The sequence below is a fragment of the Monodelphis domestica genome, chromosome 8 (genome assembly GCF_027887165.1).
Source record: "Monodelphis domestica isolate mMonDom1 chromosome 8, mMonDom1.pri, whole genome shotgun sequence".
Classification (NCBI taxonomy): domain Eukaryota; kingdom Metazoa; phylum Chordata; class Mammalia; order Didelphimorphia; family Didelphidae; genus Monodelphis; species Monodelphis domestica.
In genome coordinates, this window is record NC_077234.1 from 92503217 (window position 1) to 92529846 (window position 26630).

Below are 26630 nucleotides of genomic sequence, written 5' to 3' on the forward strand. Positions count from 1 at the left end.
TCCCAAAGCATAACTCTAACCAAGCCATTCTCTTGCTTGAGAAATTTCAGTGGCTCCTTACTGCCACTAAGTCAAAAACAAATTCTTCTGTTTGGCCCTTAATATTGAAAACCATTAACACTATGGCCCCAGTTTATCTTTCCAGGCTTATAGGGAAAGGTGGAGGAGGGGAGCATTTATTAAACACCTACTATATGATGCACTGGTCTAAGTGCTTTACAAATATTTTATTTGATCCTCACAACAATGTACATTACAGAATCCCTTTGTGAACTTTATATTGACCTACTTCCATGTGCTGTTGCTCATATATAACATTCCATCTCCTGCCTCCATAGATTTGTCCAGTTGTCCCAAATGCCAAAAATATTCTTCATCCTCAATTCTTTGAGTATCTACGTCCCTCCAAGAGAATCTTACAGGTTACTACTTCTTTCCAAAGGCCTTTCCCAATTCCTCCTAGATACTTAGAAATACTCCCATCTTCATCACTTTTTATTTATTATCTACCACTTTGCATTTATTACTTTATGAACATTTTTATTTCTTCCCTCCTCCTTACATAGCTTATAACCTTAAGGGGCAGGAACTATTTTCATTTTTATCTAAAAACCCTTAGCAACTAAGCTAGTGCCAGGCAAATAACAGTTACTTAAAAAATGCTTGTTGATGGGTTGATGGCCTAAAATAAGAGGAAATTAACTTCCCACTAACAGCTAACCAAGGCTGGGCTGAAATTCAAAGGATATAGAGGATAAAGAAAAAGTTAGGAAAACTCTTCAGAAATCTAGAGTATTAAAGCAGGTCCTTTGCATCCTAGAATTTCCATCTCTGCGGGACTCAAAATTGCTGGGACCTGAATGACATAGAAATGTTACTGATGGAACTTCTAATTCTCCGGTGGAATCTCATGAATTTGGCAGTAATTACTAACTCTTATTCACTCCTGTCTCCTTCCATCTCATCATTCAGGCAGAAACCATCTGTTCTCTTATTTTAATTGCAAGGGTTTACCACCAAATAAATAAACTCTAAAACACTCTGTATGGCATTTAGAACTTACACTCCCCTTTTGTTTGGGATGGAGAAGAAGAAGAAAAGGGAGAGGATGCATAGAAAGGAAGTGTGGCATTTATTATTATACATTAAAGTATATATTATTATTATAGTATTTATAAAACAAGCATTTATTAAGAACTACCATACACTAGACACTGGGAACACAAATAAAAAAATTAAACAATGCTTGTTCTCATTCAATTATGGAAAACAGATAGCCTAAGTATATGTAAATATTATATATATATATATGTGTGTGTGTGTGTGTGTGTGTGTATATAGTATGTATGTATGTATGTATGTATATATTAATAGTGATGGGGGAGGGGAGGAAGAAAGAACCTTGAAATTGAAGTAGGAGTCAGATCTGGATTCAAATCCTAGTTGTAACATTTACTGACTATGTGACTGTGGGCAAGTCATTAACCCTTCATTTCCTCATCTGTTAAAAGATAAAAACACTTTCACAACATATTTCTCAGGCTTGTTGTAAGGAAAGCACTTTATGAATCTTATCCTATGAAGCATTATCATTAATAACATTTTACCTTTATTATGACTCTGTCCCTCATACCTACCATTTGGTAACTACTATCTTCCTTTTCATTTACCCCAATCCCCAAATTACTGATCAACCAACATCTCTTAAGAATTAGTCAAGAGTGAATTACCTATAATCAGAAACCAGTTTGGGGTATCTGATCAGGCTGGCTTCCACCGAAGCTTTGTCTGTTTTCATTATCCTCTTTAGCAGGTCAAACCTCCTTACTCTGTACAGCAATTCTGCCAAACCAGCAGGAGATAGCTTGCCCTTGTCATTCAAAGTGCATAGAAGATCCCGTAAGTCCAACTTTGTGGTTAAATCTGGGGCAAGATCCCGGCATAAGAAAAGAATCACCTCCTTTTCATCTTCATCTAATTCCTCTTCAACCTGATGAATGACTTGAGCTGACATCCTATGCCCTGTCATTCCAAGGCACTGTGGTACTGGGGCTGCATGTGGTTGTCTTTTTTCAATGAGAAACCAAGCTGCTTTTGAAGTCATCTTTAATTGTGTCTTTTATTCTTCGTAACTTCTTTCCAACAGGGAGGTTTCTGTAGGATTTGTGAGGAAAGGGTTAGTTTTAAAAAGGGAAGGAAAGAAAAATCTCATATAAAGGTTTGGACAAAAAGGTCCCTATTGGCTCTGGAATCCAATAGTTCTTTGATCCTAAGTTAACTATTGTCTAGAATTGATACTTAACTCTTTCCCTTTTCTATTGAGACTTGGCAAATTAAATGCTCATTCTATTTACCAGCCCCAGCAAATAATATGAAAATCAAAACATACATTAGGTCTGTTTAAATACAGAACATTAATCCCACTGTAAATTTCCAAAGGATGTGAAACTAAGAATACCCTGCATGATGAGTTATCTGGGGGATTTTTTATTATTAAAAAGCCAGAAACAAATCTATCATACAAGTTTTAAGTACCAGAGAAATGACAGGTAATGGGCAGATAGGGTTTTTTTTGTGTTTTTTTTTGTGGGTGGGAGAAAAGGAATCAGGAAAATAAAGATGGATCTCAAGGTTGTGGATTTTGTGTTGAAAGGGTCCTTTTAGGCTATCTAGGTCATGGTCTCCAAAAAGAGAACACTGAGAATGACATGACTTTAATGATATATGACTCATTAGAAAAAACCATGATGTTGGGAAAAATTGAAGGCAAAAGGCAAAAAAGACAGCAGAGGATGAGATGGTTATATAGTATCATGGAAACAATGAACATGAACTTGGATAGATTTCTATGGAGTCACAAAAAAGTCAGACAATTGAATGACTGAACAATAATGACATATGATCAACCAATTGAAAAGTAGGAATATGGGTCCTAATTGTGTAATTAGAAAATATTGTACCTTTGAATTACATCTCCCAGCATCCCTTTTCTCTTTATCCCCACCTTGTGTGCTTGCATATTGTATATAGTTGGATGTTTTGCCCGCCCTCTCTCTCTTCTCCCACATGAGTTCTGGGTAAGCCTCTCTTTACCCTAGCCTTTGATTTTCCTTTACTTCAAGTTTATTATTAAAAAATTCTTATGATATGTATTACTTGGAGTATTGGATAATAATTTTAATCTTACATATTCTACCCTCTCTTTACTAGGGCTTGTCTCCAACACAATCACAATATCTCCTTCATCTATTATGGTGCCCACTCTGCCTCCTTCCTGAGGAAAATACAAACTTCTTCCCTTCTTCACTAGCATTAACATTTTAGTATGGTTAGATGTGCAACAGAAGCTGCATAGACAAAATTCCTTCTTCCTTCTCCAAAATATACCCACAGTCTGCCTTCTACATCACTTCCACGCTGGGGGGAAGCACTCTTGGTAATGGCTGATGAGTAAAAGTATCTCCTTCGACTTCGGGGTAATCATGGCTGCAATCTAGACGCCACACGCTTCCTCTCCCCAGCACTGAACGAAATAGACTACATCAAAGGAGCATAAAAATCACCTTTGGCGGAACAGGACTCCCCAGTATCCCACAGAGACGAAGGTACGTGGGGTTTAAACATTTCCACACTATAATAATAAGAAAAGCTTGCACAGAAACGTGAACTGAGCCGCCCTTCCCCCCCCCCACCTCCCCCACCAAACCAGAGCGAGCTACCTGAGCGCTCACTGGGACACTGAGTGAGTGGGGAACGTCTCTGTCTGGGGGGGAGGGCACTCCAGGGTCCTTGGGATCTGGGGACTGCCAGGAAAAAACGTCTCAGGGTGGTTTCACGGGAGAATCCTGCACTGAGCACAGGCTGGGGCTGCGGAGCCTTAATCGGGGCGGTTGCGCTGAGCATCTGGGTGGAGCTAAACACCAGGGGCAGACCGCAGGCTGATTATCTGGGCGGAGCTGAATACCTGGGCAATTTGTCAGTGATCAGGGGCCTAGCGCTCTAGCCTCTCAGAGGCTGGGAAGAACTAGTCTGAGGCAACCTAAATTCACAGAAAACCCACCCACATCACCCAGACCCCAGACCAAAATGGAAAGGGGAATAAAACCACCAAAGGGATGGCTCACATGGCCCAAAATCAAGCCTCCAGGAAGAAAGGGAAAAAGGTGACTATTGAAAACTTTTATGGTGGAAGTACCCAAGGAAAAGAAGAGAATGAGGAGGAAATCCAAAAAAAATCAGAACATGCCTCCCAAAATGGAAACTATCAACAAGCTCTGGAAGATCTCAAACTGGAACTTATCCAAAAGATGGAAACCTGGAAAGAAAAATGGGAGAAAGAGATCAGCAGTCTAACAGATAAGACTGATCAATTGGAAAAAGAGCTGGAAGTATCCAATAGAAGGGCAGACAAAGCTGAAAAGCAAAACCAGTCCCTAATGACCAGAATTAAGCAACTCGAAGAAAGTGAGATCATAAAACAGCAAGAATCAATAAAGCAAAGCCAAAATATTAATGAATTAGAAGAAAACGTAAACTAACTCACTGAAAAGGTCACAGACTTGGAAAATAGAGGAAGAAGACACAACCTCCGAATTATCGGTCTCCCAGAAAAACCAGAGATAAACTCGATGTTATTCTACAGGGGATTATAAAAGAAAATTGTCTACACTTTCTGGAGCAAGGGGGCAAAATAGAAATAGAAAGGGTTCATAGAACACCCTCTATACTAAATCCCCAAAGGACAACCCCTAGGAATGTAATTGCCAAATTCAAGAGCTTCCAAGAAAAGGAGAAAATCCTACAAGAAGCCAAGAAGATGAGCTTCAGATATAAGGGGGCTCCCATAAGGATCACACACAACCTAGCGGCTAACACACTAAGAGACCGCAAAGCATGGAACACGATATTTAGAAAGGCAAGAGAGCTGGGTCTCCAACCAAGAATCAACTACCCAGCAAAATATATATATATATATATATACTTCCAGGGGAAAGTATGGGCATTCAACAAAATAGAAGATTTCCAAGCATTTGCTAAGAAAAGACCAGAACTTAGTGGAAAATTTGATATCCAAGCACAGAAAGCAAGAGAAACATAAAAAGGTAAATATGAAAGGGAAAAGGAGATAAATCTTATCTTTTTCTTTAAGTCAAACTCTCTTCTATAAGGACTACATTTACATCAAATTATATATATATTAATATGTGGGAAAAATGTTTTGTGTAACTCTCAAAAATTGTATGCATCATAAGAGTAGTTAGAAGAAACATGCATAGGGAAAGATTGGGGCATTAAGAAGATTTGGGGAAAGTGGGGGCAAAGAAAGGAAAAGGGAGGGGGGAACCGTCGATAACACTAAGATTTACTTCAAGAAATGGGGGGGGGGACTTAATAGAATAATCTTTCCCATATAAAGATACACATGGGAAGGGGAGGGGAAGAACTCTCATACGAGAAAGAGAGGAAGAGAGCGTGAAGTGGAATTACTTAAACCTTACTCTCAGTGAAATCAAATCTGAGAGGGAAGAACATCTAGATCCAGTGGGATCCTGAATTCTATCTTATCCAATAGGGCAAGAAAGAAAGGAAAATTAAGGAGGGGGAAGGGGGAGAGAGTAAAAGTATCTCCTTCTTTATTCCTAGTAGAATAGAGTGAGTCTCACAGGTTAAGAAGATGGACTGCACTAGGATCATAGCAGACTTGATTTTATCTCCTTCCAACTCAACTGATCCCTCTCCCAAACTTCTCTGTTTTTTTTTTTAGGAGCACCAATATCTTTCTGGCATACCCAAGTTCAAAAATCATTCCAAAAACAAAACTTCAGTTCTTTCCTATCCAAGACCACATATCCAATCAATTGCCAAATGCTATTGTTTCTATAACATCCTTGCAAACATCCCAATACCTTAATTCAAACCTTTATTAACTCAGGACTAGACAATGGAAATAGTCTCCTAATTAGTCTCCATGCTTTGAGTCTCTTTCCTCTCCAGTCCATACTCCATAGTATTGGTCAGACCATGGAACTCACTCATGTTAGGGGTAAAATCCAGTCATGCTCTATTGACTCCAGGAGCAAATATTTTATTTTTATCTCATCTTTTTTAATATATAGTTTTGTTTAAGTTTTATAATGTACACAATTACTAGCATATTAGTACATATAAATAAATAATCTACAAATAAGCAAATATACACATAGGAAGGGGACTGGAAAAATTTTACCAATGGGGTACATTATCAAAAAATTTTGGCAACCACTGATCTGGGTCCAGCTCCTTTGTTTTATAGATGAGGAAGGTGAGACTTCGAGAAGCTGAATTACTTGCCCAAGGGCATAAAGCTATTAAGTATCAGAGATAGGATTTGAAACAGGTCTACCTGATTCTAAGTCCACTACACCATGTTGAGTCAGACGAGCTTGAGTGCCCACTCAGCCAATTACTAGACCCCATTCCATTCCACTGGGTGGAAGTCATTTATTCTCTCTGTACTTCAGTTTTCTTTACCTGTAAAATTAGGTTAATTATACTTGGACTATGTGCCTCACAAGATTATAGTAAGGCAAATGCTCTATACACCTTAATGCATTACACAAATGGGAGTAGTTATTTGAATTGGGAGACAAGTCAACATAGGAGCCTCAACTAAGATAGAAAGGGAGTTCAATTATTAAACTATTAGACTGAAGAAATAGGAGCTGTCAGTACTAATTCAAACTTCTTCCACTAACTTGCTTCAACAAAACATTCATTTTTCATGAGCCATGGTAGAATGGATCCTCTAAGTCAGTAATGGTGAACCTTTTAGAGGGGTGGGCGATGTGAGAAATGTCCTCAGGTGAGGGGGAGGGGAGCAGCCTGGCCTGTGTCCCTTTGGCTTTCTGGTAACTAACTCTGGTGAACCCTGGGCTGAGGTAATGGTGGCTCTGAGTGCCAACCTTTGGCACACATGCCATAGATTTGCTACCACACCTCTAAGTTTTTTAATTAAGAGACAAATTAAAATATGGTTTGCTGTTTTGGATAGGCAGTCCCTGGCTTAAGGAAGACAGATATGGGAAGATGACTGCTGTTAGACACCTTCCCCTATTAGTTCCAGCCCCCATCAGAGTTCTCACTGATGCTACTCCCTACAAAAAACCTGGCCTCAGAAACTTCCTAGCTGTGGGACCCTGGGTAAGTCACTTAATTCTCATTACCTAGTTCTTACCACTCTTCTGCTTTAGAACCAATATATATCGATTCTAAGACAGAAGGTAAGGGTTTAAGAAAAAAAAAACAAAAGAATTGATACTAATACAGAAAGTAAAGTTTTAAAATAAATACATAAATAAAATGGCCATACTGGAGCCAAATAGAGAAGAAATTTAAAACTTTTATGACTCCTTCAATTATGAATATGGGTAAAAAAAACATTATTCTGCAAAGAACTCCATAAATGCTTTACCTCTCTGCCAAAAAGTGAGCTCTCTCGCTCTCGCTCTCTCTCTCTCTCTCTCCTCCATTCTTTCTCTCCCTCCCCCCTCTGTGTGTCCCTCTCTGTCTCTATCTCTGTCTCTCCCTCACCCTCCTCCTCCCATCTCTTTCTTCTCCCTCTCCCCAACTCTCTTTCTTCTTCCCCTCTCCCCCAGTTATCTCTCTCTTTCTTCCCCTCTCCCCAACTCTCTCTCTCTCTCTCACTCTCTCTCTCTCTCTCTCTCTCTCTCTCTCTCTCACACACACACACACACACATACAGTTATATATCCCTACTCTACTAAGACATTTATGTTCAAGTCAACAAAATAAGATGTCAGTTTTTAAATATATATATATATCTGAGTGACTCATTTCTCCTAGCCCATAGTATGTTCACCTACATATGGCATAAGAATTTTACAATCATCTATTTCTTCAATGCTAATCAGATGAGTTCCTTAATGAGATCATGCCATATGCAAAGATTATAAGAGGAAGAATAGAGATTACATGCTGATCCAGGTCAGTCAGATGTTAAGTCAAGTCAACAATAATGGGTCTATGATACACAACGCACATGACCTTGAGGAAGTTAGGGTCCTGAGAAGTGGAGTATTTGCTTGTTTGCAAAATGTGATTATATAGCTGACTTCTAAGGACCCTTCCAGTTCCAAAATCCTATGATGTTAAATTGAACAGAACGCTTTGATTTTGTAGGATAAAATTCAATTCTAAGGCAACAGAAACAATAATAACAACTAGCATCACTATAGTGCTTTAAGATTTGAAGATTGCTTTACATGTGTTAAAATGAGATGGAGAAAGAAATGGCGAACCATGATCAAAGCAACTTAACAACAGACTGAACAACTTATATGTGTTATCTATATTTGATCCTCACTACCCTGGGAGGTGGGTGCTATTATAAACTAAGAATTATCCTTATTTTACAGATGAGTAAACCGAGGCAAAGAGAGGTTTAAGTGACTTGCCTAGGTTCACATAGTTAGTGAGTGTCTGAGGCGGCATTTGAATTCAGGTCTTTCTGACTCCTCTTCCAGCACACTATCCACTGTGCCACCTAGCTGCTTCAAATCATGAAAGAGATTTGGTTTTTAAAAGGGGGGGAGGGGAACAAACATAATTTTAAGAAAAATTCTGACTTTTAATATTGATTTATCAGATCTCAGGAGGCAGCATATGACAGTGGAAAAAATACTACTCTAGAGTCAGGACCTCTGAACTCAAATTCCATTGATGATGCTTCTTACTACCTATGTCAGCCTACCTTGTATAAAATCACTTAACCTCTCTGGGCTTAAGTTTCCAAGTGTGTAATTTTGGATTCTTTGATTCCTTCCAGTTTCAAATCTATGATCTTAGATAAATCTTTGTACTTTGGCGTAACAAATTATTAAATATTTTCACACTACAATTTGGGCTCATACAATAGTGTTTTTTTTTAAATAAAGTTTAATGAGGTAACCCACAGAATATAGGATTGTTCATTTTTAGAACAGTTTTTAAAACCACAATAAAAGGGGCAGTTATATGGTACAGTGGATAGAGTACCAGGCTTGGAGATGAGAGGATATGGGTTCAAATCGGGACTCAGTTACTTCCTAGCTGTGTGTGACCCTGAACAAGTCACTTATTTCTGTTTGCCTAGCCTTTGTCCTTCTATCTTAGAGTGTTACTAAAACAGAAAGTAAGTGTTAAAAAAAACCCTACAATAAAGCCCTTTCACCAAGAACATCCTGCCCCAATGCCTCATTGCAGTAGAAGTCACCCTGGGTCTTCAAACTTAATGATAGCAAAAGACTAAGCTCTAAGATGTCCCTTTGATCTGGGAAGGCTTCAGATATAGACACCATGACAAACCACAGGACTAGCTTAGTTAAATTTCAAGAAATTTGCCCAAATGATTCCAGAAGATCATGTACTAGACAAAATTGATCAGCTAGAGCAACTCATGAAGACCCTCTACCTAGATTTGGAGAAGAGAGCTGATTGTCACTGCCATATGTAGTGCCCCACACTGGTGAAAATAATCACATATCCTTGAAATACTGGAGTGGATAACATAGGAATTATCCACCATAATAGCTGATTGTTACCATTACACTGCAAAGACCTTAAAAGACAGACAAGAATCCACACAACTGTATGTAGCATCTCTAAAACCAAGGCTATTCCAACAGAAACTATTAACTCACTACTGCCTTCTATAGAACTTACCATCTTTCCAAGTTAACTGTTTCATGTTTAGTTTCTAATCCTAAAGAAAGTGTTTAGTGTCTAGTAAATTCTCTTTCTGTCAATTTAGCTACTCTCAGCAATACAATGATCCAGGACAACTCTGAAGGAGTTATGACAAAGAACTGTCCATTGGTCCATATGTCCACTTATGACACAGAATTCTATCCACCTCCAGAGAAAGAATTGTTGGAGAATGAAGATCAAAGCATATGATTTTTCACTTTAGTTTGTTTTTATTTTTGAGTTTTAATTTTATATGAGTGTTCTCTTACAACAATTACCAATATGTAAACCAGATCAAATTGCTTATCATCTCCAAGGAGGGGGAGACAATTTGGATTTTATAATTTCAGAAAACACATGTGGAAATTTGTTATTGCATATAATTGAGAGGGGAAATTCTCTTTCTATCTATGAGTAATTTTTAGATGAAGAAACCAAGACCCAAAAATTTAAATGTCTTGTCCCAGAATTACATAAGAAATGTCAGTGCTAGGATAGGAACTCAGATCTTTTGACAGAGATCTTTCCATTACATCATTCTGCCTTGTTCAAGAACATAGAAACATACAGAACCACTTCCTAAGAATTAGAACTAATTGAACTTAAAATTAAAAACCCCAAATTTAATAAATGTGAGACTATAAATTATTAAAGTACTTTGATAGAATTAAGATTCTTACAAAGGAATTCTAAAGACAAAACAACCTTTCTTCATAAAGTATCATGAAACAAATAGCCCTTTTTCCTAGACTAGATTCTAAAGTTCCAAAGAGCGATACATAGGTTTTAAGAGTCAACTAATGTGTTTAAATTACCAAAGGAGGATGGGAAGATCAACCTGAGAAAGAGATACTTTATCATGATAGCATTATGCCAATCCATGGAAATCCCATTTCTGACACTTATTATCTATATAGACCTACCTTAAACAAACCACTCGTCTGAAGGAGTTAATCTAGATGGCCTCTGAAGTTCCTTTCAGCTCTATCTCCAGGATCCTAGATAGATCCTAAGTAGTTTGCAAAAATTGTTGAATACTTACAAACTACAATTTATAAATAGTTTCTTTGCCAGCTCAACTGACAAACTAGTTTCGTTTCACAAGAATCTGTAATGCCCACTATGAAAATAACATTACCTAACTCCTCATACTGTGTCCCAGAAAAGCATTTGCTAATTTAAATTACTGACCCCTTAATTTCACCTCCCCCAAGCTACATTGCCCAAAGTATGACTACATATATATAAAGGAGATTCTTTAGGGATTAAGTGGCAGCCCCCAACTGTCAAATAATCTAGGAAACAATGGGTTAGAATCAGTTTGTCATAGTGAGTCATGTGAGGCAAAAATTCTGGAACCAGTTTAATTTCTTTTTGTGAAGGAAGTAGGGGGAGGGGAGACAGAGACGATACTTCTGGAGAGTCATCGAAACAACCAAGAGGGATAAGAAGGGGTGGTATTTGGCTAGGTTTAGGGATTAAATTATGAAATTGATGACTTAACACTTGCCTGCAGTTTCAATATTTCTCCTTGTCTATTGACAATCTACAAAAGATCCTATTAACCAAGACTATGTTGTCTTACATTTACAGAACACTTTAAGGTCTATAAAGTATTTTCCTCACAATGGCCTAATGGAGTACTGGCACCCTTACCATAATCCTCATGCCCTTTCCCAACAGAATTTTGAACTCTGAAAAATGGGCTCTCACAGATGAATTTTTGCCACCTCTTGCCTAGACTAAGGCCTCCATGCCACTTCCCCATCATCTCTACCCAGCTCCTCCCTTCCAATTCCCTTTTGCAAGGTATGGGGTTGCAGACAGTGGATCCCACCACTGAAAGAAAGTTCACAAACGGAGCTCAGAAGCCAAAGTAGAAGACAACAGTTTATTCTTTAGCAAAAGGGTCATTCCCCAGCTTTTGGTGTCTAAGGAATGTCAAAGTATTGAGTCCAAAAGATTCAATTTATAGCATCTCCAATCAAAGAAACTCCACCCCACATCCCCACCTCCCAACTTTTGTTCCAGTAAGACTGCGGGTCATCTTCAACAACTTTAAAAGATGATCGAATTACTGCCTAGTACAAGTAAGTGGTTAGACATCTAGGTAAAAGATGAGTGAATCACTGAGGTGTAGACATACTGGGTTTAAAATTAGAAGATTTGATGGATTGTGAGTTACTCCACTCCTCAAGGCCTTTGAAATGTGAAAGTCCAAGATTTGTTGTTGTTGTTGTTGGGGGGTGGGGAGGAGGGATGGTTCTAAAAGAAAGGGAAAGTACTAACATCTATCTAGGTATTTAGCACTTCTTATGAGAAAGACACAGATTTTGTACCATTCAATTTCCCCCTTTTTTCTTTTCATTAATGGGGTGCTTTCTTGCCCCATTTTTGAAGCATTAATTCAGCTTCCAGTTCAAATGTGCTCTCATCTATTCTATCTAGATCCAAAGTTTTTTGTTTCCTTAGAATCCCCATAGTTCTCTAAAGGAGAGCAAGTATTCTGGGTGCAATCTTTGCCCAGGGCTTAAGTCCCACCAATTGGCCCAAGAGTTATCTAATTGCAGGGTTAAACCTTTCTGCCATTGGGTTTCTAGCTTTGAACTCATCTAGGACACCCCCAGCCACTCCTACTGTATCTAAATAGACTGACTGATTGAAGGAGCTTTGAGGAGAGACCAAAAGTGTCTCTTTTCCTATGACTGATTTGAATGAGTAGAAAGGTTGAAACACGCTATCATGACTGGGATTTCCAACTTTACCAAGGTACATGTTCCTGACCAGTTCATCAAGACTCATTTCAGTGTGGCTCTCTTGCATGACCACCAGACGTTTGCCCGAGGTATGCTTAAATTTGCAAATCCAGTTTGGCCAGTCATGTCCCATGCTTGGGCATACTCCAGCTGTTGTGGACTGAATTCTCTACTCAAATGTCATGAGATACATGTGGTGTGATTCCCGAGCCCTCTATTAGCCACTGGTCTCCCTTTTGTGCCACTTATCTTACTGGATGAATACAGGGAAGCCAGTTACTATAATTCTCTGGGTTAAGTTCTCAGAAGAAGGTAACCATACACTTGAATTCAGTCTTGTATTTACCCGACCCTAAAGGGAAGGGGAACATGTGCTCTTGGCCACCTACTTGTGCAGGCATAATGATCAGATTTACTAAACTGCAGATTTTGTGCTTCATCCATTCCCAACAGGCATCAGTCTCCTCATCTCTATCTCAATGCTTTGCCTTAGATTCTTAGCCATTGTTATATCAGTCTCTGAGTGGAGGATGCTCAGAAGTTGTTGGTTGAAACAAACTAGACTTTGGTGACTGGGGCAATCAAAAACTTTCCAAAGTAATTTTGACCTGCCATTTCTATTCCAAAACCATACCACCTGCCCCATTCTTCTTTGAACAAACAGAAAAAGGAGCCTACCATGGTTATTGGGGAATTGGTAACTTCTCCAATCTTTTCCAGGACTTCTCCCCATTTCTGGTGTCACTAATTCTGACACCTAGCACTATCTTCCAAATGACAATGATCCCTCCCAATACCAATCCCATAGTCCCCTTCTAGGTCTCACCATCAGGGTGGTCATACAATACATAATAAACAATAAAAAAAACAGGACTTAAAATGCCTAAAAGTTCACAAATTCCCAGTGCAAATACAGTCAGTCCAGTCTCATCACCAATCACCAGGGTTCCGAATGTCACCTTGAGGGCTATCCCTCCAAAGTCTCAGCTATTTAAAAGACAAGTGGAGCTGCTGGTCCATTTACTTGGACACAGTGAGTATTTTTTCAGCTGTCCTCACAGTATAGTATAGTAGTATATACTACTAGGAGAAACTGGAAGGGCATCTCTCAAACTGGGATCAATCCATCATTTTTCTAAGCTTGGTTCAGGACCCCAGTTCTCTCTTGGAAGTTCTTATAGCTATAATGGTTGTCAGGGATATCTGAAATGGCCCCTCCAAATCAGAATCAATTTAAGCATAAATCAAAAACCCAATCTTCTAAGTGGAATTTGTGCACCAGAAAACCTAGAAGTGGGGTCTAAGAGATCAATGCTTTCTTCTATAGGGAAAAATAAGGTTAAAGAAAAGGAAAATATATATAATTTTTATACCTACTTTCCCACTGGGGTGGGATATCATGGGGTATAAGAGTCCCAGTCAATTTCCAAAGCCTTCATCAATTCCTACAAAATACCATGGAATGAGGTACTCAAGCAAAAACTCTGATCTATGTTTGCCTGGAATCATCAGAGACTGTTTAAGGGCATAGAGTTCATCATGAATTTGGAAGGCGGCCTCTGTCCATTAGAGCAGCCTTGTATTTATCGATTATAATTTTAGACAGAGAAGCCAATGGCCTCTTTGATCCTCCTCAAGTGGGTGAGAGAACCTCTGGGCCTTGTCTCTTCTCTATTTTCTAGTTGGATTCGTCTTAGATAAATATCTCTTTCTGTTCTTCTACCTTCTCTCTCTGTGGCCAGCAGAGGAGAAAGGAGGAAAAATGTTGAACAGATCTTTTTCTAGCCCCTGTCTTCTAAAAAGCAGAGGGCAAAATCCCTTTTCACTCAGTTAATCTATCTTAAGAGTTTTAAAAAATCTCAAAATTCACACATAAGTTCTTTTTTGAATCTCCTAACTCATTCTCTTGTCTTTCAAACCTCCCCCATGTTCCAGAATGATGGGGGTGAGACAGAGTTAACTAATAAATCACATAAAGGTTTTTCTTCTCAATCTCCCACCTGTATATACTCACAGCACAGAGTTACAAGAGACAGACAACAAACAGTTAAATAAACCTTCTTCAAATCTCATCAGTCCCAGGGACCCAACTCCCACATGCCATTCTGAGTTTGCTGATATGGGAAATAAGGGAGTATCCCTCTATTGGGAATGGCTGAACAAACTGTAGTATCTGGTGGTGATGGAATACTATTGTGAGGAAAGGAATGATGAACTGCTTGATTTCTATAAAAACTGGGAAGCTCTCCATAAACTGATGTGGAGTGAAATGAGCAGAACCAGGAGAACATTATAAACAGAAACTGAAACACTATGGGAATGATCAAATGAAATAGCAATGCAATGATCCAGGGCAATTCTGAGGAACTTATTAGAAATAATGCTATACACATCAACAGAAAGAACCTTGGGAGTAGAAATGCAGAAGAAAAATATGATTTATCACTTTTTTATATGGGTATAGGATTTTGGGTTTGTGTTTTAAAAGATTCCTCTATTACAAAAATGAATAATATGGAAATAGGCATCAAGTGATAATACACATATAACCCGGTTGAATTACTTGTCAGCTCCAGGAGAGAGGAAGGAAGAGATGAGGGAGAGAACATGAATCATGTAACCATGAAGAAATACTTTAAAATAAATAAATAAAAAGAAATCAAGGTGTCTAGAACCCTGTCAATTCCCTGACAGCAGGGGTTAGCTGTTCAATCCTAAGGCTTTCCATCCTCAGATGTCTTGCAAGCTAATTGTTTCCTGATTCACTCACTCTCAAGACTCACTGGTAGTAACTTGTATCTTGTCTGGGATATCTTATGAATCAGTCCCTAGGTTGCTCCCTCTCGGATCTTGCAATCTAGGGCACTAGTCATTCAAACCTTAGGCTCACCAGCCAAGGCTGTCTTGTGAACAACTGGCCAGTGTGTTCAACCTTGGTAGGAACACATATAAGAATAGACCTACAGCTTCCAGGTCTTAATGGAAAAGGTAAAAGGGCACTCCACTTCCATGGAAGCATTTAACTGAAGTGTGGTAAAGATATTATTCAGAGACAAAAAAAAAATCAACACTACAAAGAACAAAGGACTCACTCCCATAACAACCAAGGTTAATTCCCCTCTTCCAGGGACCTAAAGAGTACTCTGAACTTACAACACTATCCTGTAGTAGAGGACACTCCCAAAATGAAAGAAGGCATTAGGGTTCACTAGTAAATATATCCCAAAGGGGAATGCACTTATAGTTGACAAAGTGAACTCCCTTTTCCAGGAACTGCACAGTCTGCATAACTAATAGTAATTATGAATAGAAAAATCCTGCATGGCCCAAGAACTCAGTCAACACTGGGTATGCTGAAACAGTCTTCAACCTCCATGACTGCCAACAGTCATTGCTAAATCCAGGGCCTTGTGATTCCTCTTTTCTTGGGGTCTTGTGGGTCCTTAGAGGGGCCTCAAAGATTCACAAGAGTCCAGTAAATCATAAGCCAGCACCTATCATGACAGCAATGGAAAGTAATGAATGCTGGAGGGGATGTGGCAAAGTCCAGACATTAATGCATTGCTGGTGGAGTTGTGAATTGATCCAACCATTCTGGAGGGCAATTTGGAACTATGCCCAAAGGGTGATAAAAGACTGTCTACCTTTTGACTCAGCCATAGCACTGTTGGGTTTGTACCCCAAAGAGATAATAAGGAAAAAGACTTGTACAAGAATATTCATAGCTGCACTCTTTGTGGTGGCAAAAAACTGGAAAATAAGGGGATGCCCTTCAAATGGGGAATGGCTGAATAAATTGCAGCATATGTTGGTGATGGAATACTATTGTGCTAAAAGGAATAATAAAGTGGAGGATTTCCATGGGGACTGGAACATACTCCAGGAATTGATGCAGAGTGAGAGGAGCAGAACCAAGAGAACATTATACACAGAGACTGATACACTGTGGTACAATCAAATGTAATGGACTTCTCTACTAGCAGCAATGCAATGATCCAGAACAATTCGGAGGGACTTAGGAGAAAGAATACTATCCACATTCAGAGGAAGAACTGTGGGAGCAGAAACACAAGAAAAACAACTGCTTGATCACATGGGTCGATGGGGATATGACTGGGGATAGAGACTCTAAATGATCACTCTAGTGCAAATATTAATAATATGGAAATAGGTCTTGATCAATGACATATGTAAAACCCAGTGGAATTCTATTTTAGCTACTGGAGGGAGTTGGGGGGGAGGGGAGGGAAAGAACATGAATCTTGTAACCATGGAAAAATATTCTAAATCATCTAATTAAATAAACTTTTTTTTAAAAAATCATGAGCCAATACAATCCCTATAGCCCTTCACCTTGAGTCTCTTGGTTGTGGTTTTCTGCTTTCATACTATTTAAAAGCCAATTCTCTGGTTGGAGTCCATGGAATATATGGATTTGGAATTTATCCTCTATCAAGGAAACAATTTCAATGCCAGAACAAAGGCCTTTTTATTTCTCCCCCAAAGGCCTTATTCTTTAACTTTGTTAACTTTAACCAGGATCACCCTACCCCACTGGAACATATAAACACATACATATACTTAGTACACAATGTTCCTGAGAATGTGCTATGCACAAAATACTGTCATATCTTTTGGTATGCCTTATAATTAATTACTAGCATATAGCAAAGTACTTGATTGTTGAATGACTGAAAGAGAAAAAACTGAATAATGTACCCATGAGACAAATGAGATAATAGTTGCAAAGTTCTTAACTCAGTGCCCAGCATTTGGTAGACCCTTAATAAATACCCATTCTCTTTCTTTTTCCTTCCTCTTGCCTTCCTTTCCCTCCCTGAAAAACAAGAGTAAATTGTAGTTCTCTCATCAAAGAAACACAGAATCTCAAGAGTCAGAAAGGAGCTTAGAAGTCTACCTGAAATATAAATCCCCTCTACAACATTCCAAGATACTTGTCTGTTCCTGGGGTTGCTTTAACACTATTACTTCATTATCTTAACAGAAATCTATTTCTTTTTGGACAGCTCTCACCTTGAATGCAATATAAATGCATTATTGCTACTCTCTTTTTCATTTTACATATAAGGAAGTGGCTTAACCAAGAACTTCATCACCCACATTCAGACCTATACCTCTTCACTCCCAACTCTGGTTCTAGAACCAAGATCATCTCAATCTTGCCATTGTTCCTGGAACAGATGGGTCAACCTGTTACCTATGGCTCTACTCATCCCTATAAAATTTTCTGAACCAAACTTCTCCTATTTGACCATCACGCCCCAATGTATATTGTTTCTAATAACAATTTTATAATCATGGCTAACATTTATATAGTACTTTAAGTCGACTAAGTACTTTACATATGTTATCTCACTTGATTCTCATAATAATCCTGTGAAGATGGTTCTAATTTTTATCTCCATTTTTTTGTTCTTCAGGAAACTTAGACAGAGACAGGTTAAGTGACCTGCCTAAGGTCACACAGGTAGTAAGTATCTGAGATAGTCTTCCTAACTCCAAATCCAACACTCAGTCCACTCCAACACCCAGAGGCCTCTATAATAAAAACTCCTCTGGGGCAGAGATTGTCTTTACCTTTGTATTAGCACTGCCCAATACATAGCAAAAGGTTAATAAATACTTTTTTATTCATTTATGTATTGAACACTACTGATTGTGACATTCAAAAACAACTTAATAACAACAACAGTTAACATTTATATAGGGCTTTAAGTTTTGCTTTACATGTTACCTTATTTGATTCTCATAACTCTATAAACTATTATTATCCCTATTTTACAAATAGAGAAATTGAGGCTCAGAGAGGTTAAATGACTTGTCCTAAGTCACATAGCTAGTAGGTGGCTAAGAAAGGACTTGAACTCAGATCGTATTGTCTCCAAGTCTTGGGTTCACATTATATAGTATCTTAAAGTATGCTAGATAACACTTTAAAGAAGGTAGAACAAGTATCAGTATCCTATATTACTTATGTAATAATTTCTATTTTACAGAAAGATGGGGGGGAAGGCAAGCAGACAACAATCAAGAAATATTAAATGTCTACAATGTTATAGACAATATATCAAGTAGAAGGGATAAAATGATAAAAATGGAAGTCTCTGCCCTCAAGAAACTGTTTTCCAACCAAATAAAAAAAAAATCTACTTTTCTATCTTTACCAAAGTCCTTGTTAATACTTTTCTCGTGTCTAAAATAGCATTAACATGACCAAAATATTTATTAGCATACAACTTTGGCTCAAAGGTCTTTTAATGGTTTGTCATTGACCTGGAATGTGTCCCTAGAGATGCTTTTTTTTTCTCTCTCAAAAATGACAAATGCTTGCTGAAAAAGACCAGGTGCTAGACATAGGATGAACATAAATGCAAATATGAATAAAAAGTTTACTCAGTTTTTCTTCCCTTTTGTGGGGGTATTTAGGCACCTGGGAACCTTGTAGGAACACCCTGGGACTGCCCTAAGCCTCCTTCCATGGGAATTTTGGGTTTGTTTTGGTTTTGGTTTTTCAATAAAGGTATTTTTTAAGTAATAGTACTTCAATATAATTGTTTCCCTCTATGATCCTATGTGTTTTATTTTATGCTTTTAAAAACATTCTGAGAAGCACTCCAGAGGCTTCACCAGACTGCCAAAAGGGTCTGTCTATGACACACACAAAAAGAACCCCAGCTCTAAGCTGTCTGCATAAAGGCTATACAAATAAGTTATTCTCCTTCTCATCTCTTAACTTTTGGTTGATCTAGAATATAATCAGTGGTGCCTAATAAATGAATGGGGGGGGGGGGGAAGCATTTTTTTACACCCTGACAGACATTTCATTCCAAAACAACTTCTATGGGTGGGAGCAGACAAGCAGCGTTCAGCCCACAGGCTCCAAGGCTGAGCAAACAGCTCTCAAGTTCAGTTTCAGAGTGCAGTGCCACAGAGGCGGAAGTCTAAGACCGGGAACCCCAGTCCTCCAAGTCGGCCTCTAAGTTCAACTTTGCCGGAACAGAGAGAAGGGATGGGTGCTCCCTCGTACTCACAGGGCACTGGGCTTGGGTATCCGACACTCGGGTATCACCACGGAGCTGAGCCACAGCGGAGACACAGAAATAGTACATTTTGTAATTGTTTAATGCTACAGTAGCCAACGCTACCTACTTAAAGTTGCCTCTCTAGCCAAACAACATAATAGCAAACGAAAAACAGGAAGCCGCAAATTTGAGATGGGTCCAAAAAGCTAGGGAGGCGGAGCCGGGGTGAGTGATTCGCCGTCTACAATTTGCTCAGGGACTTCAATAGGCTGCCGGGGATTTCCAACCAAACCAGTCCAGGAAAGAATTTTAGCAGGGCGGCCTGGGTGGACCGCCCTTTCCTTCTCTAGGCTGAAGCGTAGGGGGCGAGTTTTCGCTTGAGAAATTTTGGCTTCGAGAACTAGCAGGTATCATAAGTTTTCAGTAAAAGCGTAGTTTAAGACTCCCACCCCTAGAAAATGACTCATCCACAGAAGAGAGGCTCATTATGAGAATGAGGAAGGGGCGAGGAAGAAGCAAGACCAGAGCCCTTCTCCCTGGGGATCCAAAAAATGGGAGTTCATCCGTGGATTGTTTTTATTTGGAATTTCAAAGACTTCGGTCATCACCACCCTCCTGCTCCCCAACCCTAGACAAAGAGATAGAAATACACACAAAGATTCCGGGATAGCAAGGGGGGAGGGGGGGAGGATGGAAGAACGTGGTAGTTACAAAAAAATTATTAACATTTCCTTTCTGAGCATGTCACTCCCTTTATTTAAAAAACAAAAGAGAAAAAGACTCCCCTTAACGTACTGCATAAAGTCTAAAGTTTCTGCAAGGTGTTTAAGGCCCTCCGCATTTTGCCCCAATTTTATACTCCCCCGCCTTATTTCCTAATAATTCCGACAAGAACTCGAAGCTCAGTCCACCTCTAAAATTCAACTTTGCCATAGTTCAACTCTGCGTTCTTTAGTTCTTTAATCCAATTGGCCCTTAATCTTCTAGCCTCGGAGTATGATCCAACCCAGACTGCCTGCTAGCTCTAGGCTATAGGGCTCTTACCCCAAATCAAAAGTCACTTCCTCCATTTCTTTTAACAAATGTGTATTCAAGCACCTACCACTTAAGTAGTAGGCCTCAAAGCTAGGACTGGAGACTACAAAATGAAGCAGTACTTTTTTTTTTCTCATGGAGATTATAATCTAAATAGGAAGGGATATGATTTTAGACAGAATGGGTTAAAAGCAAAGAAGATACAAAGTCCTCCAATAAAATTTGAGAGAGTGATCTTTTTTTTCTTCAGTTTTTTAAGTAATTTTTCACCAATTACATGTAAAAGCAATTTTTAACATTCCCTTTCTCACATTTTAAGTTCCAAATTCTCCCTCTCCCCTTTCTCTAAAATGGTAAGCAATAGTTATACATGTACTATCATGCAACACATATTTCCATATTCATCAGGTTATGGAAGAAAACACATAGGAGTTGTCAACTGGAATCTAGAAACCCCCAACTTATAGCCTATTAAGATCTAATGAACCCCAAGTTTTAGGACTAGCTTGTAAGTTGGAGACCCCAAGGCTTGTACTTGTTCCCAGTTCCTGTGAGAACTGAAGGGTGCTCTTTAATCCACACTTATCCAAATTGTTTTCTTCCAATCTCTAACAATCATAAAGCTTGTCAACATGGAAATCTAAAAGTCCCCAGTTTTTTAGTAGGGAAGTAGAGACCCCAGGTTTTGACCTTGTCACAGGAGAGTTTCCCCCTGAGGGAAGGTCCAACTTCACCAGACAATAGATATCCATTTCAGCTTTGGCACAATAGGTAGCCCATCAGTCTCACAAGCTGAAGGTCCTGAGTTCGTTCCTCCAAAGGAGGATGTGATATACTGGGAAAGGCTGGAGACAAAAGAGCTACTGACTTCGGATGGGGTCTATCTCCCAGCTCTTGTCTGGTGAAGTGGGACCTTCCCTCAGGGGGAAACTCCTGTGACGAGGTCAAAACCTGGGGTTTCTACCTCCCTACTAAATAAACTGGGAACTTCTAGATTTCCATGTTGACATCAGCAGAGTTTGTAAAGGAACTTGAATCTTCTTGCTATAGATACAGTGTTTTTTCCACTATCCCTTGCTACCTCCATTATTTGCTTTCAGATTGGAACCTTCCAGGAAGGAGGAACCCCAGTCCCCCTAAAACCAAACCGTTTATTCCTCATTTAGAAGTTCTACTTCCTCTTATTGTTCCTCATTCTGCTTTCTGAATCTATAGAGAACAAACAAGTCTAATCTCTCTTCCACCAGATGTCTTTCAGGTTTGATCAAACCTAGGAAAACTTGTACCTACTAACAAGACTGCATGCTATGGTGCCTACACACCCAGAAGAGTCAGTAGGGTAGGGCTTTAATGAAGACCTGACATCAAGTAAGTTTATTTCAACAAACACTGATTAAACAAGTACTATTTATAAGGCATGTGCTAAACTCTTGACATTAAGTCTGCCCTCCCCATGTGCCATGAAGTCACAGTCTAACAAGGGAAACAACATGTAAATAACACATGAGATAAATTAGAGGTAAACTCAGAGGGAAGGGATTAGTATTAAGAGAGTCCAGACAAAAAATTGGAAAATGAGGGGGTGTCTCTCATTGGGGAATGGTTGAACAAATATGATATGATATGATGGTGATGGAAAACTATTGTGCTATAAGGAATGATGAACTGCTTGATTTCTATATAAACTGGAAAGACCTCCATGAACTGATGCAGAGTGAAATGAGTAGAACCAGGAGACCATTGAACTTAGTAAGTGAAACACTGTGGGGCAATGAAGGGAAATAAAGGATGATACTATTAACAAATTATGGAAGTACAGAATAATATACCTGTCAGATCTATGGATAAAGGAAGAATTTATGATCAAACATAATGAGATGTAAAATAAACAATTCTGACTACATTAAAATAAAAAAATTTTGCACAAACAAAACCAATGCAACCAAAATTATAAGGGAAACTTGGGAAGAAATTTTTGATAGCAAGTGTCTCTGACAAAGGCCTCATTTCTCAAATATAAAAAGAATCGAGTCAAATTTATAAAAATACAAGTCATACCGCAGTTGATAAATGATCAAAATATATAAAAAAGGAATTCAGATGAAGAAATTAAAATTATCTTTAGTCATGTAAAAAAATGTAAATTAAAACAACTTTGAGGTACCAACCACCTCACATTGATCAGATTGGCTAATATGACAGAAAAAGAAAATGATAAATGTTGAGGTAATGTGGGAAAACTGGGATGCTAATACATTTTTTGATGGCACTGTGAACTAATCCAATCATTCTGGAGAACAGTTTGGACCCATACCCAAAGGGGTGTAAAACTGATACCTTTTGACTCAGCAATAAAACTATTAAATCTGTATCCTGAAGAGATCAAAGATAGGGTAAAAGGACATACTTTTACAAAGATATTTATAGCAGCTCTTTCTGTGGTGGCTAAGAATTGGAAACTGAAGTTTTGTCCACCAATTGAGAAATGACTGAACAAGTTGTGGTATATGACTACAGTGGAATATTATTGTGCCATAAGAAATGACAAACAGGAGTATGAGAGTATTCTGTCACAATACTCATCCTCTCCGCCTTGTAATAGTATTTCCCCCGCCCCCACACCTCTTTAAGTGGTATTTTCCCCATGTTACTTCTTCCTTTCTCTTAGTACAATCCTCTTTCCCCCCCCTAATTTTTTAACATATCCTAAACAGCTTAATACCACACCCTCTGCCAGTTAAACTATATTTCTTCTAACTACTATGATAATGATAACAATTTTAAGTGTTATAGATATCATCTTTCCATATAGGAATATAATCAATTTAAGCTTGTTGAAGTACTTACATTTTTTCTCTTTTTTTATTTACTTTTTTAAAACAGGAGGATCATTAAAAAACAAAACAAAACTACAAAGACATGAAGTAATGAAAAGTGAGAAGAACCAAGAGAACTTATACAGAGTAATTGCAATAAGGTACTATGACCAACTGTAAATAACAACTATTTTCAGCAATGCAAGGATCTAAGACAACTCCAAGGGTGTTTTTATGATGAAAAAAGTTATCACCACCACAGAAGGAAATGATGGAGTTGGAATGCAGATTGAAGCATACCATTTTTCATTTTATCTCCTACATGAGTTTTTTTCTTGTTATAAGCTATATGTGTCTTCTTTCACCACATGACAAACATGGAAATATGTACTGCAAGGAAGCACATATGTAATCTATAACATATTATCTGCCATCTGAGGAGGGAGAAGAAAGAGGGAAGGGGAGAACGTGGATTGAAAAATATCAGAAAACAATTATTAAAGGGGGAAGTTGGGTGGCTCAGTGGATTGAGAGCAGGTCCTAGAAAAGGGAAGTCTTGGGTTCAAATTTTACCTCAGACACTTCCTAGCTGTGTAACCCTGGGCACGTCACTTAACCCCCATTGCCTAGCCCTTACCACTCTTCTGTCTTGGAATCAATACATAGTCTGCCTTGGAACCAATACACAGTATTGATTCTATGAAGACAGAAGGTAAGGATTTAAATATATTTTTTTAATTTTTTAATTTAAAATAAAAAATGTTAAGAGAAAATAATTATTAAAAATTGTATAGATGTGTAAAAAAGTAAAATAAATGAAATTTAAACAAGCAAAAATAAATTATATAAACAAAAAAGTTTTTTAAGCAAAAATGCACATTCCTCACTATTCTATGAGTTAGATGGCACCATTGTCCCCATTTTATAGCTGAAGAAAATAAGACCCAAGGAGAAGTGATGTTTAAAGTCTCAGCAGTTTCAGTTCCCTTCCCCAGATGCTTCCTCTAAATATATTTAACTTGTCTGTACCTCAGTTTCCTCATCTGTAAAAAGAGATCATGGGGAGGGTTGAATTAGATAGAATGACTGTGATGCTATATTGTGAAGAGAAAAACATACTGACCAACTTGGTATGCTCAATAAGCAAGTAATGCTTGCTTATCCATAATGCTGGTAATGAGGAACATATTAATAAAATCATTTTTTAAAGTCTTTGGTTTCACACATACAAACCATTTCTGTCCTCCTCCCTCTACACAGAATTTTTTTTTTTTTAATATAGATTTAGGATGGGGTAAGTCTTAAAAAATAACATCCTTTGAAAAGGAAACCAAACCCCCAACCTCAACCCCGCGACTAAATACAGGGAAAAGCAAATCTTCCTGTGTTCACCGACCCCAGTGCGGGCGTGCCCCCCAGTAACTAGTTTAACTGTTACACAAATGAAACTTAGTCGGCCTAGCCTTTTTTTTCGTGGCCTAGGCTTCAGTGGGGTTAAAAGGAATGCAAAGACCAGGGCCGGAAACAAGGCTCCTCATTTTCTCAGGATAAGACTTCAGTACTTCCCAGCAGTAGAATGCCACGTCTCATTTCTGCCCTCTACCAGATCTAGCCAGAAGCTGACCTGGAGCCCCTGGTAGGCACAAGCCAGACGAAAAATAAATAAGTAAATAATGATTTTTTTAAATCCCACAATCCACCTATGAGTCTGATGAGAGCCATCTATCAACAACTCTCCCTCCCCGCCCTATGTCCCTTAAGAAGAACATTCTTGAGAATGAAAAATGTTCACAACCTTAAGGAAAAAGAAATGAAAGAAAAAGGGGGGACGTTGCCAAAAATAAGTAACTCACCCACAAAACTTCGGCCCCCAGCTCCAGAATCCGACGCCGGAAGTGAGGTCCTGTCCAGTGGGTTATCTGATCAATAGGGACCCCCAGAGAGTGTCTGCTGTGTCCTCTCTTCAGGACCCGGACAGCGGCTTATTATTGCAAATGATTTTACACAATTTACGGTCTGGCAGCTACCCTGCCAGGCTCCTTCACATACCTCTGGGCTAGTAGCGCCTAACCCAGAACCGCGAGTAGAAGCCGGAACCAAGCCCAGCGAACTTTAGGGACGGATCTGCCTTTTTTGTCCACGCCCAGCAGGACGCAGCTAGCCCTTTGTGGGTTTGCATAATCGGGGGTCTCCGGTGATTAGAAGACTTTAATAGTATAGTTAGTTCAAAGTCATAGAGGTCAGGGGAAATTTACTCGATGTAAACAGAAAGATCAATTTTTAAAAATATATTTTTAGATGTCCCAAGAATTTCGAGTTGGAGGAAGATTCTTTAGTTTCACGATATCTCCTTGTTGCTGACCTTGGACAAGTCATTTAACGTCCCTGGGCCTCAGTTTCCTCATATGTAAAAGGAAGAAATTAAACTCGATGGTCTCTGAGTTTACTTTCAGTTCTAAGGTCCTGGGAACACACCAATTTATATATTTTCCTCTCATTTTATTTTTATTTAAACCCTTACCTTCTGTCTTGGAGTCAACAGAAGAGCAGTAAGGGCTAGGCAATGGGGGTTAAGTGACTTGCCCAGGGTCACACAGCTAGGAAGTGTCTGAGGTCAAATTTGAACCCAGGACCTCCTGTCTCTAGGCCCAGCTCTCAATCCACTGAGCCATCCAGCTGCCCCCTTTCCTCTCATTTTATACAGTAATAACACCTATCATTCCTCTACTGTGAATTACTGTTCTAAGTACTGCTAACAATCATAAAACAGATATTTTTATCATTCAGGTATGATTCATCTTTGCTTTCTCTCCCCTATATTCCAGTTAAAGAGAAAAGGACGAAATCTAGCGCAGAGGGGACAGCTGAGACTAGATTTATGCGGTATTTGAAAGTGGATTGGTTGAGGACTAATAAGAGTTCTGTTCAAATCTCCCCTCTGGTCTTTCACTAATGGCTGTCACTTAACTGCTTTTTTTCTGTAAAAAGAAGGGGAAGACTAGAAAATCTCTGGGGTCCCTTCCTGCTCCAAATCTATGATCTATGCATATATCCCACTCACTCTCACCCTTGTACACAAGTAAAAAGTGAGCTTTCAGCTGAGATCTTTTTGTTTTTTTCAAGTTTTTTCTTTTATTTTTATTGTCCTATTAGACATTGTTGTCAGAGCAAACTCATACATAACCAAAACTCCAAAATAAAACCATAAATATACTGCTGTGGAAGCCGACTACAGCAGTTCTTTCCCTGGAGGCAGA

The 26630-nt window shown here is 38.8% G+C and overlaps 1 protein-coding gene across 3 annotated transcripts in view; it reads right to left on the bottom strand.

Annotated features, from left to right (window-relative positions):
* CFLAR (CASP8 and FADD like apoptosis regulator) overlaps positions 1-25521 on the bottom strand; it is a 67943-nt gene extending 42422 nt beyond the window's left edge. The window contains exons 1-2 of one of the 3 annotated variants that reach the window (XM_007501604.3): positions 25227-25521; positions 1731-2154 (exon numbers count right to left, since the gene is read on the bottom strand). In XM_007501604.3, coding sequence (XP_007501666.1) covers positions 1731-2104 — 374 coding nt within the window. In that variant the 5' untranslated portion in view covers positions 2105-2154; positions 25227-25521. Of the gene's footprint in view, positions 1-1730; positions 2155-10646; positions 11686-19531; positions 20066-25226 lie in introns of those variants that run through there. The other 2 variants (XM_007501605.3, XM_007501606.3) reach the window with 2 other exon arrangements.
* Positions 25522-26630: the final 1109 nt, after the last annotated feature.